The following is a 26,530-nucleotide window of genomic DNA, read 5'->3' on the forward strand; positions in this document are numbered from 1 at the left end:
TTATCTACAATTAAACAAAAATAGATGGTGTAAGTTACACTATAAATAATAACAGTCCTTGACAATGGCTTTCAATTACACAAGCCCTGAATTTAAATATAGGCTTTATACCAAATAACAATTGTTCAATGATGCTTCTCCTTGTAGGGGTGAGCATGAAGGCTTGGTTTTCTCTCCGTTCATCACTCCCTGAGCAAAAAAACAGGGGAAAGAAATTCTCCCAAGTCTTTGCAGTCTTAATAAACAAGCTAAATATAACAAAACTGGCAGCCTGTTGAGAAAACACCGGCAAGTCCATACAGTGCTGAAAAACAAAAAGTGACGGCAGCAGTGGAGATATACATGATACAATATACCTGATCTTCATCCTTCCAGAAAGATCAGAGCATAATTGTAGTAGAGGGGATCAAGGTTCTCCTTGTGGGGGATTTGGTTTTATTGGGACAATATTGAGGTAGAGGATTGTTGGGTTGATGTACCTTTTGACAAGGGCTTGTTTATTCAAGATAACAAAGATTGATTAGGACTAGTATAATATAAACACAGGACGATGAGACCTAACCTAGGTTAGACCTAGATCAGATAGAACCTAGAGGACCATCAAGAAATGGAGTGGTTTTTACTCAGACATATTTATGTATATATAAAGTTTTTGAAGGGAATAGAGCACATACCCGTACCTGGGTTCATGAAGTTTGGTCGAGGAGGAAAGTAACATGATTGATGTGTTTCACTCGGCGTCAACTAAGAAACTTGCCACCATGATCAGTACTACTGCTTGGAGGAACAGTACTCTGACTGGCGGCAGTGGAAACCTGTACATCCTTTGAGAAAACTGAACCACTTGATGTGGTTTCAGAAGAAAAGACTCCATGGCTCTCCCTGACTGGAAAAGAATCTTTGATGAATCCGGCCACATATTCAATCCGGATCTCAGAGGATGAGGAGGACGGAGCTAGAGTTGCCATAGACGATCCAACTGGATATGGTGCAACAGGCATGTCAGCAAGAGATGATGCAGAGGGGCTGTAACTTATATTTCCCATTGGATGATCAAATTTGCATGTTGGTCCGAACTTACAAACTCCATGCTGTGCGTAGAATGTACAAGTGGGAGCCCCCTGCAACATCCATAAAACAGGGGTCAGAATAAAAGAGTCAAATTATTACATTGGCAAAAGTGATCAAACTACAAAAATAATTCAGTTACGCTCTCATACAACAATTATGTTTTTGTCCAGTCAGTTCTCCAGGTATTCCTATAATGGTAATGTTTGGTCACTAGCATAGTTTGATTCCTTTCAGAAACTATGCCAGGTCTAGCATCATGTTGATCTAAACAGCATTTTATACAAAAGTTATGAATCTTTGTTTCAAGGTTCAACCATAGGAAATTTCCAGTCTTCCACAAACCCATTTGAACAGTGGATAAGACAAACGGCAGGGAAAGATTAGGCAGAAAAGGCATCGATAAGATGATCTCTGGAATAGAACCTCGAGAAATACTGATGCGCAAGTCAAAGATGGTCTTTACATCTCTTTTGGTCACACAAAGAGGCAGAGAGAGAGAGCTTTAAATCTCTTTTGGTCACACAAAGAGGCAGAGAGAGAGAGAGAGAGAGAGAGAGAGAGAGAGAGAGAGAGAGAGTTGCGCCAGAAGTGTACCAATTACTGATTTGTAAGAATCTTTACCTGGGTACCACTGACTAAATTGGAATATCACAACCCTAACAATCAAATCAACTGCACAAGGAACAGTCAGTAGGTTGAGGGTAATTAGTTCCTATATACAGGGCATTATATATTTGTTTTCCATTACTGTAATTATTCAAGGGTATTGGTAAGTAATTAAATGAGAAGGGTGATTGTCGTATCCTAATCCTATTCTCTCAATCTCCCTTCTCACCTGATCCTTCTTCCCCCTCATTTCTTCATCTCTTCTTCATTTCTCTACCTGTTTTATGTACCTAACCAACTAAAACACAAACCTTCAGAAGGTTGACAGAAGAACTCGGTATAATAAAAAGAGCTGTGACAGTTTGGTATGACCTCTTTTCTTTTCTTCTTTTTTTTTTCTTTTTGAGAGGAAGAAAAAGTTTATTCTACTAAAGCAAAAGAAGGATAAATGCGACAAGGTATCACCAAACAATTATGTACACAAAGTTTGAGGACAAAAAACAAGGGGGCCCTAGCCATGATAAACCAGAGCCTGGCTACTTAACTGAAGCACATAAAAAAGGATCAGATCGAAGGTGCTAATGGAGAATACAAAGTGAAGAAGAGACTTTCTGTAAATAGCCTATTGTTCCTCTCCAACCAAACCAGACACTAAGCAGTCATAATCCAACAATTCAACACAAATCACAATCTATTGCTCTAATACACAACTGATGCAGAATATAGGCAGATGGTTCTACTGCAGCAGAACTGGCTAAATCATACGTGGGCAGTGGATAACAGGCTTCAGAGGAATGGTATGATACATCTGCTACTAAACAGAAAGGGAAGATGAGCCATGACTGGTCTGTGGACAAGCTAATAGCCTAATACCAAAGTGTTTGTCACGAAGAAATTAAAATTAAAATCATAAGCCTCCCACTGAAAGGAACAATGTGTTCATTTTCAAGCACTTTCCAGGTAGTTCCTTAGTAAAAACTTCAGTTTCTTCATTTCCAGTTTCTATCAATATAAATTACAAATAAGTAACCCTCCTACTGTTTTTGTCCAGTCAGTTCTCCAGGCCATGTTTGGAAGCAAGAAAAAATATCATAAGAAAAGAAAATTTTAGCCATGAGAATTTTTTATATGAGGACTTTTCCAAATGAATTTTTTTTACTTCTTTATGTGTAATAAGAAAATCAGGGTTGGAAACTCGCCCTCTATTGGAGGAAGATAGGGATAAGGGGATTGATTCCCTTTCACACACACACACACACACACACACACACACAAACATGAATGAAGATGGAGGTGGAAGATGAAGGCAGCAGAGTGGCAGCCAATGGGAATGAAATGCTTTGAAGGTGAGGCATTGCTCTAATGAAAAACAAAAACTTTCGACATGAAAATTTCCTCCACCCACCCACCCACCCCCCTAGGTGAGGAACTTTTCCTATCAAAAATATGAGTTTCTAGAAAAAATCTCCTTTCCTCATTTGGAACAGAAGGAAAAGTTACCATTTTTTCTTTCCTACTTGCATTTTTCCTACTATTTTCTCGCTTTCAAACATGCCCTAAAATTTTAGATGAGGGTGAAATGAAATGGGGATCTTCGAAACACGAGCTTAGATTCACAAGGGCAAGTGTCAAGAATGACACTAAAGCATAACCCTTAAAAAGGGTATAACTGGAAACAAAATAAAAATAAAAATGTATTCTTTATTGATATGAAAAACCAATTGCTTAAGAAGCATTGGAATGAAATACAAGAGGGGTTGCACCCCTTTATATACACAGCTGAAAGAGGATTCAATAGAGCTGTTGAACACAGTCCAACAGCTCTATTGCTAGTCAAGTCTGGACAGGACTTGGCTAGCAACAGTCATTCTAGTTCAAACTGAACTAGATAACATAAAGACAAAAAATAAAAACAAAAGAAAAAATTTACAGAAAAGAAAGAAATGAAAAATGTATTTATATATATATAATAATAATATAATATTATATATATATATATATATATGTACAATTTTACATTTTAACACTCCCCCTCAAACTTACAGTACAATGAGCGAAAGTTTGTCTAAGAGAAAGTGAAATCGGGGAGCAACAAGAGGCTTTGTAAAGAAGTCTGTTAACTGATATTCTGAAGTGACATATGGCAGATCAATTATCCCGTGTAGATATTCCTCTCTGACGTAGTGACAATCCATTTCGATGTGTTTGGTGCGTTCGTGGAATGTTCTGTTACTGGCAATGTAGATCGCACTTTTGTTGTCACAACACATTTGTGAATCCTTTGTTGTTTCAGCTCCTATGTCAGCAAGCAGTCGTCAGAGCCAAATTACTTTCATGGTCGTGGTTGTCATGGATCTGTATTCAGCTTCGGTGGATGAGAGAGATACCTTCTGCTGCTTTTTACACTTCCACGAGATCAATGATTCCTCTAAAAAGACACAAAAGCCAGTGGTTGAGTGTCTGTTATTGGGATCACCTCCCCAATCAGTATCAGTATATGCAATTAAATCAAGAGAAAAGGAGGAAGATAAGAAAAGTCCTCATGAAAGAGAGGACTTGATGTATCTGATAATACGCATGACTGCTCCCATATGAACAGAAGTAGGAGCATGTTGAAATTGACTTGCTGTGTAAACAACATGTGCTATATCTGGTCTGGTAATGGATAGATAGGAAATTGCCCCGACAAGTTGTCTGTAAGGAGTAGGGTCTACAAGAAGTTTTCCATCATCAATCTTCATTTTAACATTAACAACTTCTGAAGTGTCAACTTTCTTATCATCAGTAATACCAGACCTGAAAACAATATCAAAAGCAAATTTAGTCTGAGATAATAAATATCCTCTAGGAGAATAAACAACTTCAATGCCTAAAAAATATCTCAACAAGCCCAAATCAGTCATTTCAAAATGAGATTTAAGAAGTGTTTTGATTGTTTTCACTCCCTGTTTATCGCTTCCGGTGATGATCATATCATCCACATAGAGAAGAAGCACAATGATCCCTGCATCAGAATTCTTAATAAACAAAGCAGTGTCAGTTAAACAGAATTGAAAACCAATATCAATCATAACACGACTAAACCTATCATACCAAGCTTTTGGTGCTTGTTTAAGTCTATAAAGAGTTTTTTCTAAGCAAATGACTTTACCCTTAGGAATACTTAGACCAGGAGGGGGTTCCATGTATACTTTTTCAACTAGCTTTCCATTTAAAAAAATATTTTTGACATCCATTTGAAAAATAAACCATTTTTTGATAGAAGCTAAGGCAATTAAGGTTCGAACAATTGTCATACGAGCCACCGAAGCAAAGGTTTCTTCATAATCAATCCCATATTCTTGGGCATAAGCTATGTCACAGGGATTCGGCTAGCAGGGTGCCGCACCCGCGTCGACGCGGGTGCGGCACCGGGTGCGGTCAACCCGATCTTGGGTGCGTTGACCGCACCCAGGATCATTTAGGTCCATTTTTTTTTTTTTTAAATTTGCCCAAATGGTTGCGATTTTTTTTAAAAAAAAAATTATGCTGACAGCAGCTGTCTGTCAGCTGCTGACAGCAACTGACAACTGCGAAATTTGAAAAAACCCGCGTGTTCCCCCGACCCCCTTTATATATATATATATATTACATTTTTGCCGCACCCACGCACCCGGGTTTTTTGGAAGTGCCGAATCCCCGCACCCGCACCCACACTCGCGCCTGCGCCCGCGCCCGCACCCGCACCCGCACCCGCACCCGCACCCGCACCCATGTGACATAGGGCATAACCTTTGGCTACTAAACGGGCTTTATATCTTTCAAGAGTACCATCACTCTTGGTTTTAATTTTATAAACCCATCGATATCCTATAGTTTTCTTCCCTGGAGGAAGATTTGAAATATTCCATGTAGAAGCCTTTTCAAGTGCATCTAATTCTGCTTTCATGGCTTCTATCCATTTGATATCATTTTTTGCTTGAAAATATGTGGATGGTTCTTCATATGAGTGAGAAAGACTCGTATGATACAAACTTTCCTGGAGGCCTTGAGACTCGGGATGATTGTCTAGTTGGAATGTTAGAATATTTTTCAAGTGCACATGGAGGATTAGACTCTTGTCGCCTGGAATATTGAATATTAGTATCTCTATGAACTTTTTCATTTTCAACATTAAGATCAATAATTCTTTGATCATCATCAAAGTTACAGTCAAGGTCATATTCATCAGACGTTGATGTTAGATCTAGCAAAAAGGAGTACTCAGTGACGTCTTTTAATTTTCTAAAATCAAAGAAGCTCTCCTTTTCAAGAAATGAAACATTTTTAGACACATATAGTTTATTATTTTTGAAGTCAAAACATCTATAACATTTCTGGTTTTCAGCATATCCTAAAAAGGCACAGGGAATCGCACGAGGGGAAAGTTTATCATTTTTGTCAGTAAATATGAAACATTTGCACCCAAATATTCTTAGTCTAGAGTAGTCTGGAGAAATGTTCATAAGTTTTTCAATGGAAGTGATATTTTGTAACGAAGAAGATGATATCCTATTAATAAGATAGGTGGCAGTTAAGGCAACTTCTGCCCAAAAGTCTTTCGGGACTTGATTTGCTATTAATAAAGTCCTAGTGGTTTCTATAATATGGCGATGTTTTCGTTCTGCCAGTCCATTTTGTTGAGGTGTATAAGGACAAGATCTTTGGTGTGTGATGCCATGCAATTTAAGATAATTTTGAAAATCTGTGGATAAAAACTCCCTCCCTGAATCTGTGCGAAAAAATAGTAATATCATTTTGAAACTTGTTTTTAACCATATTATGAAAAGTTTGAAAGTATGAAAATACTTCAGACTTATGTTTGAGAAAGTACATCCACGTATGTCGGGAGAAATCATCGACAAAAATAACATAGTAAACAAATCCTCCTTTAGAAATTACTGGTGCAGGACCCCAAACATCCGAGTGTATTAATTCAAGTGGTCTTGAAGAGAAAAAAGTTCTGTTCTGAAATGGTAATCTTTTCATTTTGCCGAGAATACAATCTTTACAATCAAATGATTCAGAGTTACAAAATTTCCCTAGATTTGGAAAATGTTGGATTTTGGCTATATGTGGGTGACCAAGTCTCTTATGCCACAGTTCCAACTCTATTTTTTGAATATTATAACAAAAAGATTTCTTCGGCATTTCCAAAAAATCCATGTAATAGAGTCCTCCTTCTCTATGGCCTTCCTCAATCAGCTCGCCTGACTGGCGATCCTGTACCTAACAACCATGAGAAGAAAAAAAATATTGCACCCATAATCAGAAATTTGAGATACAAATAAAAGATTTAAATTTAATTTGGGAACATGTCTAATTTCTGGAATAGAAAATTTCTTTGTTTTATAAATTTTTTCAAAATTTCCTATTCCTTCTATTTCAAGAAAAGTCCCATCAACAGTAAACACCTTTGACACACTTGTTTTATTTTTAACACATTTGGATAGACTTTGATTATTTGGGGTCATATGAAAAGATGCACCAGAGTCAAGGAGCCAAGAAATTTTACCTAGATCAGAAAAAGATGAGGCTGCTGCGCCGGTTGAAGCTTCAGATGAGAAAGAGGCACCTTTGATGAGAGGCTGAAGAATCTCCATTAGTTGGGCCAGGGAAACTGGTGCATCCTGATCTTTAGGCTCCGATCCAGCAATTGCAACTCTTTTTTCTCTCAGCTCCTTAAGTTTGGGACATTGTGGCCTGTAGTGTCCCGGTTCATGACAGTGATGACAAATAACTTTCTTCTTATCATAGTCACCATTTTGTCGGTTAAAGTGAGGAGGCCTATATGATCGAACATGATTCCCTGGTCTAGACACGGCTAAAACAGAATCATCTTCAATTTTTAAAGAACCTTTCCGAAGACGATTTTCTTTCATTGTTAACTCTTCAATAGTTTCAATAATAGAAGAAATTTTTCCCCAGTGAAATAGGGCCGATTTAGTGGTTTCAAATTCCGGCCTTAATCCAGTGATAAACTGGCAAAAATGTTCAGCATCGAGTTGTTTCTGACGAAGCTCGATGTCTTCGGCACAATGCCACTTTGGTTCTAAAAGAGAAAGTTCTTCCCAAAGTTCGGACAACCCATTGTAATATTCACGAATAGTTTTGTCTCCTTGTATCATCATTCGAACTTTTTCTTGGAGGTTGCACACGCGTGCAATATCTTTAAGGGAATACATATTCTTAAGGTATTCCCATGCCTTATCGGCATGATCAAATTTGGCAAGACTTGAGCATTTTTTAATGTCAACGTTATTGATAAGCCATGACATTATCTTCGCATGAGATATTCTCCATTCTTTCCATTTCTTCTCGTATGAGGCAATAGCCTTGATTTTCTCTTCTTCCGATAGAGTGACATCTTTATCTCCCTCATTTTTAGTAAGAGATAGCTTAGGTTCCGAATCGGAACCATCCACAATCCCCCATAGGCCTTTTCCCCATATATGGTGTTTCATGATTGAAGCCCATGTTACATAGTTAGTATCGCTTAGTTTCATAGGCATGATGGTGACTTTATCATTGTCATCCATCGATTACAAGGAGAGAAAGAATAGGGATAGAAGAGAAACAAGAAGGAAAATGAAAAAAAAGAAGAAAAAAACAATACAACAAGATGTGAAATCTTCCCCAATGAAGTGATAAAACACTTTTCTTCAAGTGACGAACACTTTTGCAAACGGGCACGAAAACCGAGGCAGCTTTTCCTCAAGATTTAGTACTTCCGCGGCTCTGATACCATGAAATGAAATGGGGATCTTCGAAACACGAGCTTAGATTCACAAAAGCAAGTGTTAAGAATGACACTAAAGCATAACCCTTAAAAAGGGTATAACTGAAAACAAAATAAAAATGTATTCTTTATTGATATGAAAAACCAATTGCTTAAGAAGCATTGGAATGAAATACAAGAGGGGCTGCACCCCTTTATATACACAGCTGAAAGAGGACTCAATAGAGCTGTTGGAATGTGTCAGTCCAACAGCTCTATTGCTAGTCAAGTCTGGACATTGACTAGCAAGAGTCATTCTAGTTCAAACTGAACTAGATGACATAAAGAAAAAAAATAAAAATAAAGGAAAAAATTTACAAAAAAGAAAGAAATGAAAAATGTATTTATATATATATAATAATAATATAATATTATTATACATATATATATATGTACAGTTTTACATTTTAAGAGAGGGAACCTCCATCAGTCCAAGACACTTGAGAAATTCGTCATATTGGCAGAGTAGCAAGTTGAGAAGTTGCAGGCCTCCAAGTTTAGAATAGCATTAAAATCCCCCCGACGCACCAGGGGAGAAAGCAAGTGTCTCTAATCCCATGAAGAAATGACATTGGTTACAAGAGCTTTTGATACCACATGGACTCTTATATGCAGTTGAAGGTATTAGTCTTCCTTATAAGCACAAATAAGTATCAAAATGAATACAATTTGATGAAGAAATATTGGCAGAGATAGGCAGTGAATGATGAAATGCATGGTCTGTGTATTTGTGGCACAAGCATTTGGCAGATCCGATGAGAATGTCACAGAATAGGGATTACTTACAAAATTCAACATAACACAAATGGAAGTAAAAAAGAAGTGATATACAGCTTGCAAAAGATAATGGTTTTGGTTACAATTTTATAATCACATGTGGAAGCATCAGATTTCTTGTAAATGAATAAATGGTAAAGTTCAAAAATAGGTGTATATAGTTTATACAGCCTCTAAAATATGGTGAGATGATGCTAACTAAGATTTGCTAATTCAATAAGGGAGTCATGAGAACCCAACTTTGTGGCACAGCCACACAGCTTTCACCATAATCACATTCATAACTCATTCTTTACAAAAAACCAACTCTGACATGCTCCTTCATCCAAAAAAAACTGACATGACCACATTTTTTTATGTTAACAATGGTAGTTGCATGGAGCTTGAAAGGATAATGTGAAAGAGATCCAAAGGAACAGTTTCAAATAAATAAAATAATTTCCTCGAGTTAAAAACAGACAAGGAAGTAAACTAATAAATTTACAAAAAAATTATATTGCTGAACGAAACAATCTAAGTCCTTATCAACCAATCTATTGTAAAAAAGGTCAAGAAAAGACAATAGAGAACACTATATCTGGATCATAGTCACCTGTATCGTTCAAGGTAATTTCTCGGCAAGGGTATTTCTCAGAGATTTTCAAAAGTTGATAAATCTCGGGAATATCTTGGGGGAGTTTAAAAATTAACAACAAAAAAGCTAAGAAAATAATAAGTTTTTCATTATTCTTTCAAAAATATAAAGAAACATGTTTTAAAGGTTTCAAAATATAAAAGAAACAAAAAATAGGAAATGCAAAATTAAAATAAATAAATAAATAAATGAAATTTTCTCAAAAAAATTCATGATATTTTGTTTCTGGCGATATTTTGAAAATATTGCGATATATTCCCGATATTATCAGCTACCTTGAAATAGCCGATAATATCACAATATTTTCAAAATATTGGCGATATCGGTGACAGTGATCTGGATCAAGTTAGAAACATTACAGAAAAGCATCGCAATGCACTCACTAGTCATACAGATCTGCTTTAAGTTGTAATAAAGCCTTGCCAACTTACCCATCCTGTTTTATCTAGTTATGAAGATTTGAAAACCCAAAAGGTGTAATCATCAACACATAGCATCTATCATTTTCTTTTTGGATGTGGAGTGGATGAAACGTGATATATGTTAATATGTTTTAGGATATTGCTCACATATAGAAAATTTAACTTGAGCAACAAAATCGATTTAAAAATGGACAATCAAGTAGGAATGGAATATCTATTAAGGCCACCTTTTACTTAAAAAAATATGACCCTAGAATTTTATGAACTACATATCCACAAGGCTACAATGGCACCAAAGTATCAGTACCACTATCTTTTCCAATAAGTAATGTTTTTTATTATGACCAAAAGCAATAAAACGTGGCTAAGATAAACCCACCTTGTAAGGGAGTTAATAAAAGATCACAAATCAGAAGCTCAATCCATTGGAAAAGATAACTACACTAAAAGTGCTCTCACCAAATAACTAAGAAAAGCACCAATATTCGGAAAGCTGCAGACTGTTTTCATTAGGGGTGGCAATCGGGTCGGGTTGGCGGGTTGGCGGGTCGGGTTGGCGTGTCAGCATACCTCAACCCGAACCCGACCCGTTTGTTAAACGGGTCAGCTGTGGCAAACACGAACCCGACCCGTTTAATAAACGGGTAACCCGACACGACCCACCAACCCATTTAATAAATGGGTTGGGTAAACGGGTTTTCAGGTTCGCGGGTCAGGTTGGCGGGTTGACGGATCGGGTTGGCAGGTAGTCAGGTTGGCGGGTCGGGTTGGCGGGTTGACCCACCCGCCTAACCCGTTTATTAAACGGGTCAGCCGGGTTGGCGGGTTGGCATACCCCGAACCCGACCTGTTTAATAAACGGGTTATGTGGGTCGACCCGTTTATTAAACGGGTTGGCTTAAGCCCAACCCGAACCCGCCTAAGAGGCGGGTTGGCGGGTCGTGTCAGAAATTGCCACCCCTAGTTTTCATCAGTACACAACTTGAGTAGGGCTGAACACGTGTAATTTACATGTGGATAATCTTTTGATATAAATTGTACTAAGGGGTACTATTGAAAAACTATGAGTCTATATGGCCACTACGGATAAAGTGGGCATGAGCAAGAAGGTATTATTTCTATAGTTGATCACTTTGCACGTGTATTGTTTGATTCGGGTGCTTCCCATTCTTTTATATCAATAAATTTTGTGAAAGAAGTGGTCACTCTTCTGGGAATGAACACAATCTGTGTTGAATACATTCCTAGTATAGAAGTGTCTATTGAAGGACACAAATTACTAACTAATCTCATTCTATTGAATATGACAAACTATGGCATCATACTTGGGATGGATTGATTATACAAGCACTTTGCCAGTTTGAAGTGCTGTGAAAAAAAGGTTATGTTGGAACGACCAAACCACCTGGGCGATCGAGTTCAACTCAGTAAATCACTCCAAGGGTAAAAAGATAATTTTTGCAATAACAATGTGAAAATACATTAAGCAAGGATGCCTGGTTTTCTTTGCAAGTGTAATAGCCTTAAGCAGTGTAGTAGTGATAGAAGATCTGAAAGTAGTTTGAGAGTTTAAAGACATACTTCGAAGACTTGCCAGGTCTACCAACTTTGAGGGAGATTGAGTTCTCCATCGACTTGATGTTTGGGACTGCTCCAATCTCGAAAGCACCTTACCATATAGCTGCAGCTGAATTGGCAGAGCTAAAGAAGTAACTGCACGAGTTAATGGATAAGGGTTTTATTAGACCTAGTGTATCTCCATGGGGTGCACTGGTTCTTTTCATGAACAAGGACAGATCAATGCGGTTATGTATTGATTACCGCATGTTGAATCAAGTCACAATAAAGAACAAATATCCTTTGCCCAAGATTGAAGACTTGTTTGATCAATTAAGGTTAGTCAAGGTGCTCTCAAAGATTGACTTGAGATCAGGCTATCATTAGTTGCGTGTCAAGGCTGACGATGTTCAGAAAACAACATTCAGGACTAGATATGGCCACTATGGGTTCTTGGTGATGCCATTCGGACTCACCAATGCTCCAACGACTTTCATGAATTTAAATGAATTGTATTTTCAAAAATTTCTTGGACCAATTTATCATAGTATTTATCGATGACATAATGATACATTCTAAAAACGAAGAACACAGGATCCATCTCTGGATCATACTAGAAACACTAAGAGAACACCGGTTGTATGTCAAATTCTTGAAATGTGTGTTATGGTTGGATCGTGTCTTACTCTTAAGACACATTATTTCTAGTAATGGCATGGAGGTAGATACAATCAAAGTAAAGGCAGTATTATCATGGGAGCAACCAAAGAATGTCTCAGAGATCTAAAGTTTTTTGGGATTAGCCAGGTATTATCGTCGGTTTATCCTGAACTTTGCGAGGATAACAACTCCAATAACTAAGCTACTGAGGAAGGGGGCCAAGTTCGTGTGGACTCCTCAGTACGAGGAGGGCTTCCAAGAGCTGAAGAGGAAATTGACCACAACTCCAGTATTGACATTACCCTATGGATCAGGAGGCTTCATCATTTACAGTGATGCCTCAGATATTGAGTTAGACTGCATATTAATGCAACATGAAAAGGTAATCGCTTACGCCTCCACATAGTTGAGAGTCCATGAGCAAAAACTATCACACCCACGACCTGGAGTTAGCAGTTATGGTATTTGATCTAAAGATCTAGCGTCATTATCTTTATGGTGAGAAGTTTGAGGTCTTTTCTAAACATAAGAGTTTCAAATACGTATTTTCTTAAAAGGAATTGAATTTGAGGTAGAGAAGATGGTTGAAATTCTTGAAAGATTATGAATTCTCCGTTACGTATCACCCAGGAAAGACATTTAGTTGCATATGCCTTAAGCAGGAAAGCTTTAGCCTCCTGTTTAATCGGTCAAAGTTAGAAACTATTAGAGGATCTCATTGCCCAACAGATATTTTTGGAGTCAGGACAAATTCAGTGTTCGAACCTGGGTGCACGACTTGAGATTTTCAATAGAATCACAGAATCGCAAAAATCAAACCTGAAATTAAGAAATTTATGGCTGCTACACGAAAGCTTGACTCCCAATTCATTTATGATGAGAATGACACCATAAAATTTATGAGAAGATAGTGGATCCCGAGCAATCAGGCCTTGCGAGAAGAGCTACTTGCAGATACACACAGATCCAAGTACTCTATCCACCCAAAGAGTACAAAGATATTCAAGGATCTACAACGAACCTTCTAGTGAAACGAAATGAAGCGTGATATCATTGAATTTGTGTCGAGATGCCTCTATGAAAATCTCTACAAAAAGAGATTGTGTGTAACACCACAATACAAGAAATACAAAGAGTGCACAAGGCACAAAGGAGAACACTCACAAGTGCACGAAGGCACGAATACACATGCACAAAAGCATGAAACAAAATGAACTTCAATTCATAAGTTCCCAAGAGGGGCTTTACAAAAGCATTGTTATTGCATATGCACTCACAAAAAAGGATATGTTTACAAGGGCCACTAAGGCCTATTTATAATGCAAAAAGAAGCCACAGGTGCAGCTCAATATGACTGTTGGAGCTGCACCCAACGGTCACATTTGTGACTGTTGGGGCAACTCCAACAGCTATATGGAGTTGTCCCTTTCACAACAGTCAAAAAGAAAAAAAAGTGTAAAAAGCAAAAGTAAATAAAAAAAGAAAAAGTAAAAATGTTAGCCCATTAGGGTGGCTGACACCTATTGAGTAAAAGGACTGAAATACCCCTGATGGGTATTTCAGTTTACAGTTAAAAGAGACATAATATTTTAACACTCCCCCTCAAACTTATGGTGTCACGACCGAAAGTTTGCCAAGAAGGAAGTTAAATCTTGGAGAACACAGCGCCTTGGTGAAGAAGTCTGTCAGTTGATATTCCGATGTAACATAAAGAAGGTCAATGGTTTTTCTTAAATATTCTTCACGAACATAGTGGCAGTCCATCTCGATATGCTTCGTGCGCTCATGAAATGTGTGATTTTTGGCAATATAGATTGCACTTTTATTATCACAACATAATTTTGTGGGCCCTTGAACTTGAATATTCATATCATCCAACAAGTTGCGAATCCAAACAATCTCCATGGTAGTAGATGCCATGGCTCTATACTCTGCTTCGGTGGATGAAAGAGATACTTTTTGCTGCTTCTTGCATCTCCAAGAGATTAATGATTCACCTAAAAAAATACATAAACCAGTGGTGGAGTGACGGTTATTTGTGTCACCTCCCCAATCAGAGTCAGTATAAGCAATTAAACTTAATTCAGACGTAGAAGATAGAAATACTCTCTTGTTTACTGTACCCTTTATGTATCTGATGATGCGAAGGATGGCGCTCATATGGACTGTAGTAGGTGCATGTTGAAATTGACTAGCAACATGTACTGCATGAGAAATTTCAGGCCTGGTAATGCTGAGATACGTTAGGGATCCAACCAGTTGCCGGTAAGGTGTGGGATCTTTTAAGAGAATCCCATCATCAATCTTCATCTTCGAACCTACTATTTCAAGAGTTTCGCAGACCTTGTCATATGTGATTCCTGATCTATCAAGAATCTCACAAGCAAGTTTAGTTTGAGACAAAAAATAGCCTCTCTGAGAATAGGCAACCTCAATTCCCAAAAAATATGTCAGAAATCCTAAGTCTGACATTTCAAATTTTGAAGTCAAAATAGATTTAATGCTCTTGATTCCTTTGATATCATCACCTGTTATTAACATATCATCAACATATAACAATAATATAACAATCACTGCATCAGATTTCTTAACAAACAATGCAGTGTCAGTATAGCATGAAGTGAAACCATTTTCAGTCATTACATTGTTAAACCTATCATGCCAAGCCTTGGGTGCTTGTTTCAGTCTATAAAGAGCTTTACGAAGACGAAGAACTTTATTTTTAGGGATTTTCATACCAGGTGGAGCATCCATGTAAACTTCTTTATTAAGATCTCCATTTAAAAAGGCATTTTTGACATCCATTTAGTAAATATTTCATTTTCGAATTGAAGCAATGGTGATAAGACATCTGACAGTAACCATACGAGCTACTGGAGCAAATGTCTCTTCATAGTCAATCACATATTAATGATTGTACCTTTTAGCTACAAGACGAGCCTTATACCTTTCAAGAGAACCATCACTCTTAGTCTTGACCTTGAACACCCATCGACATCCTATAGTTTTCTTGCCATTGGGAAGAGATTGAAATTCACTCTCCATGGCTTTCTTAAGAGCTTTGAGTTCACTCTCCATGGCTTCTCTCCATTCAGTACATTGTTTGGCTTCTCCAAAAATTTTTGGTTCAAAATAAGAGTGAATGACACTCAAACAAGCTCGATATTTAGGAGAGAAAGAATCAAAAGATACGAATCTAGAGGGAGTCCTAGTTCTTTCAGTTCTCCTAGGATGAGAATCATGAGTGGAAATAGTCTCACTAGGTTCACTATATAGTTCAATAGCACTCCTAAAGGTGCTTCTATCTCTATGCGAATAAGTGATGGGTTCTCTAGATACATTTTCTTCTGGAGGGGTAGAAGGGTTAGAGTTATTGTTGATCACAACCATTTCATTTTCACTATTATATGTTGATTCATCATCACTAGAGATATCATCATCCTTAGATAAAAGGTCAAAAAGAAAGGAGTAAACGGCATTTTCTAAATGAGATTCATCTTTTTCAAAACCACTATCATTTTCCAAAAAAGTTACATTCCTTGAAACATATAATTTATCATTCTTAGAGTCATAACATCGAAATCCTTTTTGAGTTTCCGAATAGCCAAGGAAAGCACAAGAAATGGCTTTTGGTGAGAGTTTATCATTTTTATCGGTAAGAACAAAGCACTTACAACAAAAAACTCTCAACCTATTATAATCAGGTTCTTTTTCATATAGAATCTCAAAGGGAGAAATTTTATCTAAATTTTTGGATGAAAGTCGGTTGATAAGATAGACAGAAGCAAGAGCCACTTCGGCCCAAAAATTTTTAGGAATATTTTGGGAAATGAGAAGGGTTCTAGTGGTTTCAATGATATGTCTATGCTTTCTTTCGGCCAAACCATTTTGTTGTGGGGTCTTAGGACACGATCTTTGATGGACAATGCCACAATCCTCAAGATATTTCTTAAACTCATTAGAGAGATATTCACCTCCGGAATCGGTCCTAAATATCTTTAAATTACTATTAAATTGATTTTTAATCATCATATGATATGTTTTAAAACATGAAAAAACTTCATGCTTATGTTTGAGAAAATGTATCCAACAATATCGTGAGAAATCATCCACAAAAATCACATAGTAAGCAAAACCACCTTTGGATATGACAGGTGTCGGTCCCCAAACATCCGAGTGAATAATTTCAAAAGGTTTAGTACTAAACATAGTTCTTGGTTCAAAAGGTATACTTCTCATTTTTCCAATAATACAATCATTACAAGAGAAAGTATTTTTACAAAGATCTTTAACAAAATGTAGATATGATAACTTGGTAATGTTGGGATAACCAAGTCTCTTGTGCCAAACATTTATGTCCTTATGTTGGGCCACATTACAAAAGGTGTTTTTAGGAATTTGAAGAAAGTCCACATAGTACAAGTCTCATTTCCTAGAGTCTTCCCCAATCAATCTCCCGGACCGGTGATCCTGTATTAAACATTTATTAGATGAGAATTGAATGTTACACCCAAGGTCCGTGAGTTGAGAAACGGAAAGCAAGTTTAAATTTATTTTTGGTATAAGTCTAATTTTTGAAATAAAGAAGTTTTGGGTTTTAAAATTTCTAATTCCCTTAATTTCTAGAGAAGTACCATCCGCGGTCGAAACAAAAGAAGGTGACACATTTTTAGAATACTCGGAAAGAAATGAAATGTTTGGGGTCATATGAAAGGATGCACCCGAATCTAAGAGCCAAGAAGTTTTACCTAGAGGAGAAGAGGTGGATACTACGACACCGGAAATAGCTCCATTTAGAAGAGGTTGAAGAGCCTCCACAATTTGATTGAGAGATAGAGCTTCTTTTGAAGATTCCTCTTTGGATGGTTGAGATGTAGTTGCCATTGCTAGAAGTTTCTTCCATTTTGGGCAAACCGGTTTGATATGACCCGGTTCTTTGCAAAAGTGACACGAGATTTTGCTATAATCTCTTCTTCCTCCTTGATTACCTTGATTTTGATTCTTAAAATGAGGAGGTTTATATGTTCTTAAATTGTTACCGGGTCTAGAAACGGCATTAACACCATCACATTCTTCTTGATTTGTGGACATTGCAAGCACACTAGGATTTTGCTTGCTAATGCCCATACGGGTTTCCTCTCCACTTAATTTAGTTAAGACATCTTAAAGAGAAGGAGAGGTAAAAGAGGATAGGAGAGAAGATCTTATTTGCTCAAACTCGGGCCTTAGCCCATTCAAAAAATTGAAGAAACGTTCTTCTAATTGCTTATGATGAAGCTCTATGGCTTCTCCACTCCACTTGGGTTCAAGTATGGCAAGCTCATCCCAAATTGAAGAGAGTTTCGCAAAATACTCTCTTATAGACATATCACCTTGAACAAGAGTTAACGCTCTCTTTTGAAGATAATACTTATGGGACAAGTCCCTAGAAGTATACATCTTCTCAAGATACTCCCACGCTCGAGAAGCCTTTTTAAACTTTATAATGTTGGCATTAATCCTTGTCTCAACGGAAGAGAAAATCCAAGACAAGATCTTGAAATTCTTCATTTCTCATTCCTCATGTTTCATACTATATTCCTCAAGAGCATTAGTTCTTTCATCTCCCTCAAGGATTTTGATTTCCCCTTCTTTAACCAAAGTAATTTTAGGCTCGGGTTCCAGAATCGAGCCTTGAATGTAACCCCAAAGCCCTTTCCCTTTGATGTGAGCTTCCATATTTCCGGCCCACACATGATAATTTGAGTCATTTAGCTTGAAACCAAGAGAAAAATTAGAGACTTTCTCACCCATTAGAGAGGAAAGAAGAAAGAAAAGAATACGTACCACAATAAGATTTTAAATCTTTCTTGTTGTAGTAATCTTCTAAAATATTGAATGAAGAAGAGCCTCCACTCCAATCACCAAAAAGTTGAAGGCACGTTTTTCGAGGCACTTGATATTGAGAAGAATCACACCAATTTCTTTTTCCAAACAACCTTGCTTTGATACCATATGAAAATCTCTACAAAAAGAGATTGTGTGTAACACCACAATACAAGAAATACAAAGAGTGCAAAGGCACAAAGGAGAACACTCACAAGTGCACGAAGGCACGAATACACATGTACAAAAGCATGAAACAAAATGAACTTCAATTCATAAGTTCCCAAGAGGGGCTTTACAAAAGCATTGTTATTGCATATGCACTCACAAAAAAGGATATGTTTACAAGGGCCACTAAGGCCTATTTATAATGCAAAAAGAAGCCACAGGTGCAGCTCAATATGACTGTTGGAGCTGCACCCAATGGTCACATTTGTGACTGTTGGGGCAGCTCCAACAGCTATATGGAGTTGTCCCTTTCACAACAGTCAAAAAGAAAAAAAGTGTAAAAAGCAAAAGTAAATAAAAAAAGAAAAAGTAAAAATGCTAGCCCATTAGGGTGGCTGACACCTATTGAGTAAAAGGACTGAAATACCCCTGATGGGTATTTTAGTTTACAGTTAAAAGAGACATAATATTTTAACAGCCTCACCTACCAACTTAGTTGTCAAAAGTTGCGCCCAGGTTAACTAGGCATAGGGCCATCGCCTAGGCTTATGGGTCTAGGCGGTAGGGCCCTATTTTTTTACCTAGGTTGCCTCTAGGTTGTCCATGCCTAAGCCACAGGGACATAGTTGTCATATTTTTTTAAAATTTGTTTCTCTTTTCTTTATTTTTTTTTCTTCTTCCTCTTACCCCAAAAGCTTTCTTTTTTTACTCTCGCATTTTCTTTTGTTTTTATTTTTTACCTTATTTTCTTTTTCCTTCTTTCACCCCTCCGCTTAGTTGTCAAAGGCAGAGCCTAGGCAGCCTAACAGAGGTAGTCTCTCGGTCTGATGTGTAGTTGCACACACATGTATATATTTTCTGTGTAATTGTATATAATTATATATATACATATTTGTGTACTTAATTCATATATAATCTATAAGCGTATGAGTTATCTATTTGATTGTTTTTATGTAATATAATTGTTTTATAGTGTTCGACAACATATTATTTGTCTACTGCTTATTGTTGATTGATTTAATGTTGTATACATGCTTGTTATTAATTTTAGTAGTTTGTTTATATATTTTGTATGTTTTTTTAGTTTTTTTATTTAGGGTACCACCTAGTCCGCCTAGGCCTCGCTTAGTCTTTTTTAGAGGCTCACCGCCTACGCTTTGCCTAGCGCCTTCAACAACTAAGCCTGCCAAAAGGTCAAGATAGAACACCAAACACCAGGCTGTTTGTTACGGCCTTTGGAGATTCCAAAGTGGAAGTGGGACAATATCACCATGGATTTTATTATTGGGTTACCTCGAACCCGCAAGCAACACAATTCTATATAGGTGATTGTAGACCGTCTCACTAAGTCTACACAATTTTTGTCTATTAGAATAAATCAAACTCTATAAAGCTTGGTAGATTTATACGTTGATGAGATAGTTCGATTACATGGAGTGCCCTTGTCCATAGTATCTGATCGTGACACGTTATGGTTCTGGCAACAGTTGTAAAAGGCACTAGAAATAAAATTACAATTCAGCACAATGTTCCACCCACAAACATATAGACAATAAAAAAAGACCATCCAGACCTTGGAAGATATGTTTATGACGTGAAATTTGGATTGGTCTGGTGAATGGAATCAATATGTGAATGTTAAAATGTATCTCCAAAAACATTGTTGTAAGTATATATATATATATATATATATTATTCTTTTACCCGAAAAGGGTATTTTTTGTAATTTCACATCTTATGCATATTCCACTTGGAATATGTTGTAATTTCTTTTTTATTTTTCTGTATTTTTCTTTTTTTTCTTTTTTTTTTCTTTTTTACGTTTTTTTATAAAGTTACATTGGGGCCCCCCCCCAATAGAGTCGTTGGGGACCCCGAACGGTCACAAATGTGACCGTTGGGGGCTCCCCAATGACTCCTTTGGGAGCCCCCCTCTTGTACCCCTTTGCTTTTGTATATATAGGGGTGTTCCCCCTTTACTTTGATAAGCTTGAGAGACTCAAGCATTGCTTTTTTATGAAGTGCATGCCTGAAGTTGGCAAAATTCGCCTACAATAATAGTTATCATGTCAGCATTGAGATGGCACCCTTTGAGACATTATATGGTAGGCCTTGTCGATCACCGACATGTTGGAGTGACGTTGGAGATAGAGCACTGAAATCACCGATCGTCATCCAACATTATCCAGATTAAGTGAAAAAAGATCCGACGACTACTAATGGTACATAGTAAACAAAAGAGCTACGCAAACTAGAGATGCCGCAAACTCGAATTCGAAGTTAGAGACCATGTATTCATAAAAATATCGCCGACCGGAAGCGTATTTAGGTTTAGTAAGAAGGGCAAGCTTTGCCCTAGATACATTGGTCCGTACTTGAAAAGGTAGATAAGTAATAACAATTCATAACATGATAACAAGAATCATAAGCTGGATGACCCTAATCATAATATTCTTTCATCAATTTCCAGTATACTCCACCCTGGACCTTTGCTTACAGGCCAGTTGGATTCACACCTGTTGTAGGCTTTCTCAATTAATTTCTCAGCTACGATGTTTGAGGTAAATCAGAAAAAAAAAGAAACTGTTAGAAAATTTTGAAGAATGAATCTAGATGCAAAATAGAAAACTTAAACACAGCAATACAACTCAATTTTGAGAAGTTCTTAAGCAATTAAACCCAAAACTGATTTATTATTGTTTCTTGTCATTATAAAGATACAGATCTTCAAATTTTAAGTTAATTCAGATGGAAAGTATCAGAAAAACCAAACTGGCATAAAGCAGAAAGGTGATAATAATAAGATCATTATGGAAAGATAGCAAAAACTCTTTGTCATTATTCATATTATTAATTTCCACCGCCACCACCACCACCACTGCCATCATCATCATCATTATCATAATTATCATATCTATATAATTATTAGAATAGTATTACCCAAAGTTGCTGTTGCTTCTACCACTGCCACTACCATCATCATCATTATTACCACTGCTACTACAACTACCCACCATTACCACTTCTCAAGATATGGGAATTATCAAACATTACAAGAACATACCAGGCGCATAGGCAGACCCATGGGGCTGAGAACATAGTTTGTTTTTGGAGTAACCCGGTCCTGTGGATGATGATATCTACAGGTGGAGCCAAATTTACAATCCCCTGTTTTCATGTAGAACCGACATTCAGGCTGACCAGGTCTTTCAGGAAAAATATTTTCCTTCTGGCTGCTGCTTGAAGGTCCAGCAACAGAAGATAAGGAAGAAAAGGATCCTTGATATGCAGCCGCAGAAGGAGATAGCTGATGTGTCAAACCATAGAGTGAGCCTCTTCCGGCTGGATATTGTGTACCAGGAGATAGCTGATGTGTCAAACCATAGAGTGAGCCTCTTCCGGCTGGATATTGTGTACCAGGAGATGCTAGAGGTGCTATTGATGACTGTTTCACATGTGATACCAATAATCAATGCAACATACTATCAGATACAGCCACCAAAAACCAATTGAATGTTGAAGATTTGACAGTAATTAGACTTACTTGGTAACTACTCCAACTTGGAAGTGGAACCACTCCTGGATGTAAAAGCATTGGACTATAAGGCCCTTGGACATATGAACTGGGTAAAATTGGTGGCCGAGCAACTTGCCAGCTAGTCACTCCTGCTCCATATGGCTGAGGAGAAGGAAGAGAAGGAGACTGCACCATTGGATAAAATGCAGGCGCAGTTGGCAGTGAGGTGCCAGATGGTTGTGGATGATGGAATTTACAGGTTATACCAAATTTGCAAAGACCTGTTTTCATGTAATAATTACACTCTTTTTCACCCTGCAAAACATAGGTTATCTCCAAATAAGCACTTTTAATTTATCCAGATAAGATGAGATACAATGAACTGTGTTGCAGCTATTGATCAAATTCTTCTAACTAGAAGATAACATTTTGATGCACATGAAGAATGGTTTAAACCTCAAGGACTACACGTGTAAATGAGAACAAAATGCTAGTTAGTTAGTATGTTCCTCATTGGCATTCATGAGCAAAATTTTCTCAAATACTGCATGAAGAATGATAGGGATTCCAACCGGTCGAAGTGGATAGCCAAAATAATTTACTGGCACTGTGTTCATTGACCCATATCTTGGATGGTGGTACTTGCAGGTTGCACCAAACTTACAAGTCCCAGTCTTCAGAAAATACTGCACAACCATAAGGAGAGTAAGTTTGATTGCACAATTCCAAGTGAACAAATTAAATGAATCTCAAAAATATAAAGCACCCACAGAAAGGTTCAAAATAAACCACCATATCTCCAACAACAAATTGATGCACTGATAGATTAGACAAGGAAAGTGATAGCCAATTTAAGTGGTATATAATGTAATCTCTGAAGTTTAAGAGTGGTTCGTTCACAACATAAGTTCTGCTTGGAAAAAAGTTATGCCAGGCCTTCAGCGGAATGGTGTAGATTTCATAGAATCAGCAACATAGTTAACAAGTGAGCTTTAAAAGTGAAAATTGCTTGCATAAAAGCAGCCAATTCCTGGTTATAACACGACCTTATCCTAAAACAAGAAGTATGAAGTGAAGTTGTGCAAGTTTGTCATTCACACATTAGGGAATAAAGAACATACAAGACTTCAAGAGATAACAACTAATTATAAACCAACTGTAAAAGCATAAGATAAGATAGATGTATAAAAACAACAAACAGGTAAAATTAACTCCCACGGATGTGACATATTGATCTTCAGTTAAGCAAACACAGGGAACTAAAGACAGATGATTAATTCTCATAGATGTGACAAGCCAGTGAATTTAATGCCAAATAAACTATAGGAAGTTATAAGTAGATGATTTGACAATGAGTTATCTCACTACTCAAAGCAAACTATGACTTCAATACATGTTTGATCCATCTCAGAAGTCAAAGATATTGTTAGTTGTCCAAGCCAGGTTAATATGAACTGCATATATTGTTAATTCTTTGAAAGTATTTTATAATTCAATGAAACTTCTAGGGATGTAGTGATAGTGCATTAATTAAATGATTTAAATCAACATTCTACTCACAAAAGCTAGATTTGGGAAAGCCTACATTATGCAATATCACGTTCTATCTTTTATGTCACGAAAATAAGGGGATCATTTAGAAAGGTGCAGTTCTGTATGTTGGTTGTTTCCTGTTGTGGCCAGAAAAGGGCATTTTGTGGGTATGAATTGCAAACTAAAGTACACCCACCTTCTAATTCCATCCTTTACAACCAAGTCCATCAGCCCATCTCCCAAAGAAGACCAAAAATTAAGAAAGAAAAAAATATATATACAATATCATGGTAGGATAACAGTCAAGAGAGGTCCTAGAAAAGTACTTTAAAAGTTTTTTGTTTTCCCAGGCTCTTTCAAGGCATGGTGTGGCAAGAAGAGAGGGTGCAGTTCCCTCCTGTCTGGAAAGAACCAGGAACAACTTTCCAAGGCTCTTATTGAAGAGGAGGCTATCCAGTGAGATGCTGGTTGCAACCAATATGCTGGCTGTATGCATGTTAAATGTCTGGCATCCATGCTTTTACACACAATCTGATGGATCCTCAGATAAACCAAATGGATGAATTACCAGATGTGCAAAGTTTTTATCAGAAAAACTCAACTGAGGATGACATTGAGACTTTCTGGTAAAACAATCATAATGATATGCCACTAAGGCCAGGGACTCAGCAAATGATTCATCATATTTCAGTGAGATTAGGCATGTTTCCGTATGAGTTACTGTTTGTGTGCCTAAAAGAAGCTTTGGTTGAATAAAAAAATGTACAATGAAAAGTGCTATGCAGAGAGAAACTAGTAGACATGGATTTTAGTGCAATGATGACAGAATTGGCCAATAACTAAGTCTCATTTCTCATGAAGGAGAAACACAAGTCTTCTTTTGATGTTCACATATACCAAAAACGGGATGGGGGTCAACAGACATTGAAAAAGACATGGAAGGATGTACCTGGCAGACAGGCTCACCCACTCTTTCTGGGTACTCCCCTAAAACTGCAACCTGCTACAATGTATAACACAATTCACAAAATTAATATCACTTACGATTATTGGTAAACATATTTAACAATATATGGAATTTAGAGAATACATTGTTGACGAAAGACAGCTGCAAAGGACACCCCTAGAACAAAAAACCAGGGAAGACGAAAGGTCCCAAGTAACACACTTACCAAGTGCCGAACAACCAAAGAGCCATCATTTAGATAACACACTAAACTCATCCAGTCAATACAAACATAAAACTATAAATATAAATAAGCCAATTGAAAGCAGAGAAATGGAGATAAATTCTTCTACTTATGAGTACAATGCCTACTAACAAAATCCAATATCCCTCATATAACAGCAATTATAGAACACCATGCATAACACACACACACACACACACACACACACACACACACACATCTCAATCCGATGTCCGAAAAGGGAACACCATGCAGACTTCCAAGAAAGATCTAAAGCTACCCTTCAATCATCTCAAATTCATTATTATAGCTGCACTAAGTGCAAGCACGATTACAATGCCCAAAAATGGATACAACTCCAACATGATATTCTAGAACCAAAATGGATGCTCCATCTCACCATGAAAAGCATCTGAGATAAAAGAAGCATGCACCCAATCCTACAATCGAACAACAATAAGTAAAGAACGAACTGAACAATTTGAATCTCATTAGCTTTAGAATTTGAATCGAATCAATTGATGTCTTGGATGTCTCACACAAATCATAGATCAATCCAAACAAAATCAACGGACTGCACTGTTCGATCCAAATTAAGAAACCCAACTTAGCAAATGCAAGAAAAGCAAGCAAGATACCAGATTCTGGTCGCGGGGATGATTGTACCGGCAACTCATGCCGTACCCACAGAACCCCGTCCGCATATAGAACGCGCAATCAAGCTCCCCTGGCCGCTCCGGATACGATTCCCTGCCGCCGTCTCCACCGAGTCCCAGCTGCCACATGGGTTCTACAATGCGAACGACACAAACCCATCAGCCATCCGATTCATCAGACCCCATTCCCCAATTCCCCCAAAATCCCACCTGAAAAAAACCCAAATTCCGGCTATTCTGCAACCGGAATTCATCAATGCAACCGCAAAAACCTCACCTTCGAGCCCGGTCTCGGCAGTCGAGGGGATCCACTCTAGGGCAGGACCAGTAGGAGATCCCTCCATTGTAGGGCTCCTACCATAGAACTCCATTGACAAGACGACCTCTCCCGGGTATCCCCCACCGTCCCCCGCGTGAGAAGAGAAGAAGGTAGAGTCGGGGGAGGGAAAGCGGGAGACTTTCGGCTTCTGGAAGGTCGGAAGGGGGCTCTATATGAGGAGGGATATGTGGAGGCAGAAGCACAGACGTGAACCCTCTCACTCTCGCTTCGCTGCTTCGAGCCCACCCTTCGCCCCCATGCTCTCTCTCTCTCTCTCTCTCTCTCTCTCTCTCTCCTGTTGTACCCGCCAAAAGATTGTTAATTGGTAATAAGGATTAAATATTTCATGTTTTCTATTGTGTTAAAATAAATGTTGTGTTAGATTTGCCCGGAAGAGCTTTGTTCATTTTTGCTCAAATGACTTGTGAATTTCACCATTGACTGAATGTCACGAGCTCAAAACCCATAAACAACATCCTTTATTGCAAGGTCAAAGCTAAGTGTATACCCCCAATAGAAAAAAAGACCTCAAAAGTTTTACTAATCAGAGGCCTACCAATGTGAGGTCTAGAGGGTTTTCCCTTTACCTATTTAAAAATATATATATATATATATATATATATATATATATATATTGTATTTCATAAAATTTAATTATTGTGTTAAATTTTTGGGACTTGTGAATCTCACTAAGTTGATGGGACATCATGAGCTCAAAACTCACATGAAACATCTTTTACCACAAGGTCGAAACTGAGT

At 37.5% G+C, this 26,530-nt stretch overlaps 1 protein-coding gene across 2 annotated transcripts; it reads right to left on the bottom strand.

The window, feature by feature from the left end:
* Positions 1-26,082, bottom strand: LOC149844228 (zinc finger CCCH domain-containing protein 32-like). 2 transcript variants are annotated; one of them, XM_090000428.1, is made up of 7 exons: positions 25,730-26,082; positions 25,435-25,586; positions 24,556-24,606; positions 22,646-22,759; positions 22,101-22,388; positions 21,621-22,001; positions 1-1,121 (listed from the first exon to the last, which is right to left on the bottom strand). In XM_090000428.1, the coding sequence occupies exons 1-7, from the start codon at positions 25,821-25,823 to the stop codon at positions 741-743; spliced, it is 1,461 nt and encodes a 486-aa protein (XP_089856554.1). In that variant the 5' UTR covers positions 25,824-26,082; the 3' UTR covers positions 1-740. The 2 variants fall into 2 exon arrangements, with proteins under 2 accessions (XP_089856554.1, XP_089856553.1); XM_090000427.1 differs by having other exon boundaries at positions 24,556-24,609.
* Positions 26,083-26,530: the final 448 nt, after the last annotated feature.

This window comes from Nuphar pumila, chromosome 3 (assembly GCF_984573655.1).
Source record: "Nuphar pumila chromosome 3, dmNupPumi1.hap1.1, whole genome shotgun sequence".
NCBI classification, from domain to species: Eukaryota; Viridiplantae; Streptophyta; class Magnoliopsida; order Nymphaeales; family Nymphaeaceae; genus Nuphar; species Nuphar pumila.

What these genes read in the sequence shown, in the direction of transcription:
- LOC149844228 (XM_090000427.1), bottom strand. Translation starts at nt 25,823, where the DNA reads ATGGAGTTCTATGGTAGGAGCCCTACAATGGAGGGATCTCCTACTGGT. An exon ending in TGGGTGAGCCTGTCTGCCAG is followed by an intron (nt 22,760 to 24,555) that starts GTACATCCTTCC and finishes ATGGTTGTGCAG; the next exon opens with TATTTTCTGAAGACTGGGAC. An exon ending in TTGGCTATCCACTTCGACCG is followed by an intron (nt 22,389 to 22,645) that starts GTTGGAATCCCT and finishes TATGTTTTGCAG; the next exon opens with GGTGAAAAAGAGTGTAATTA.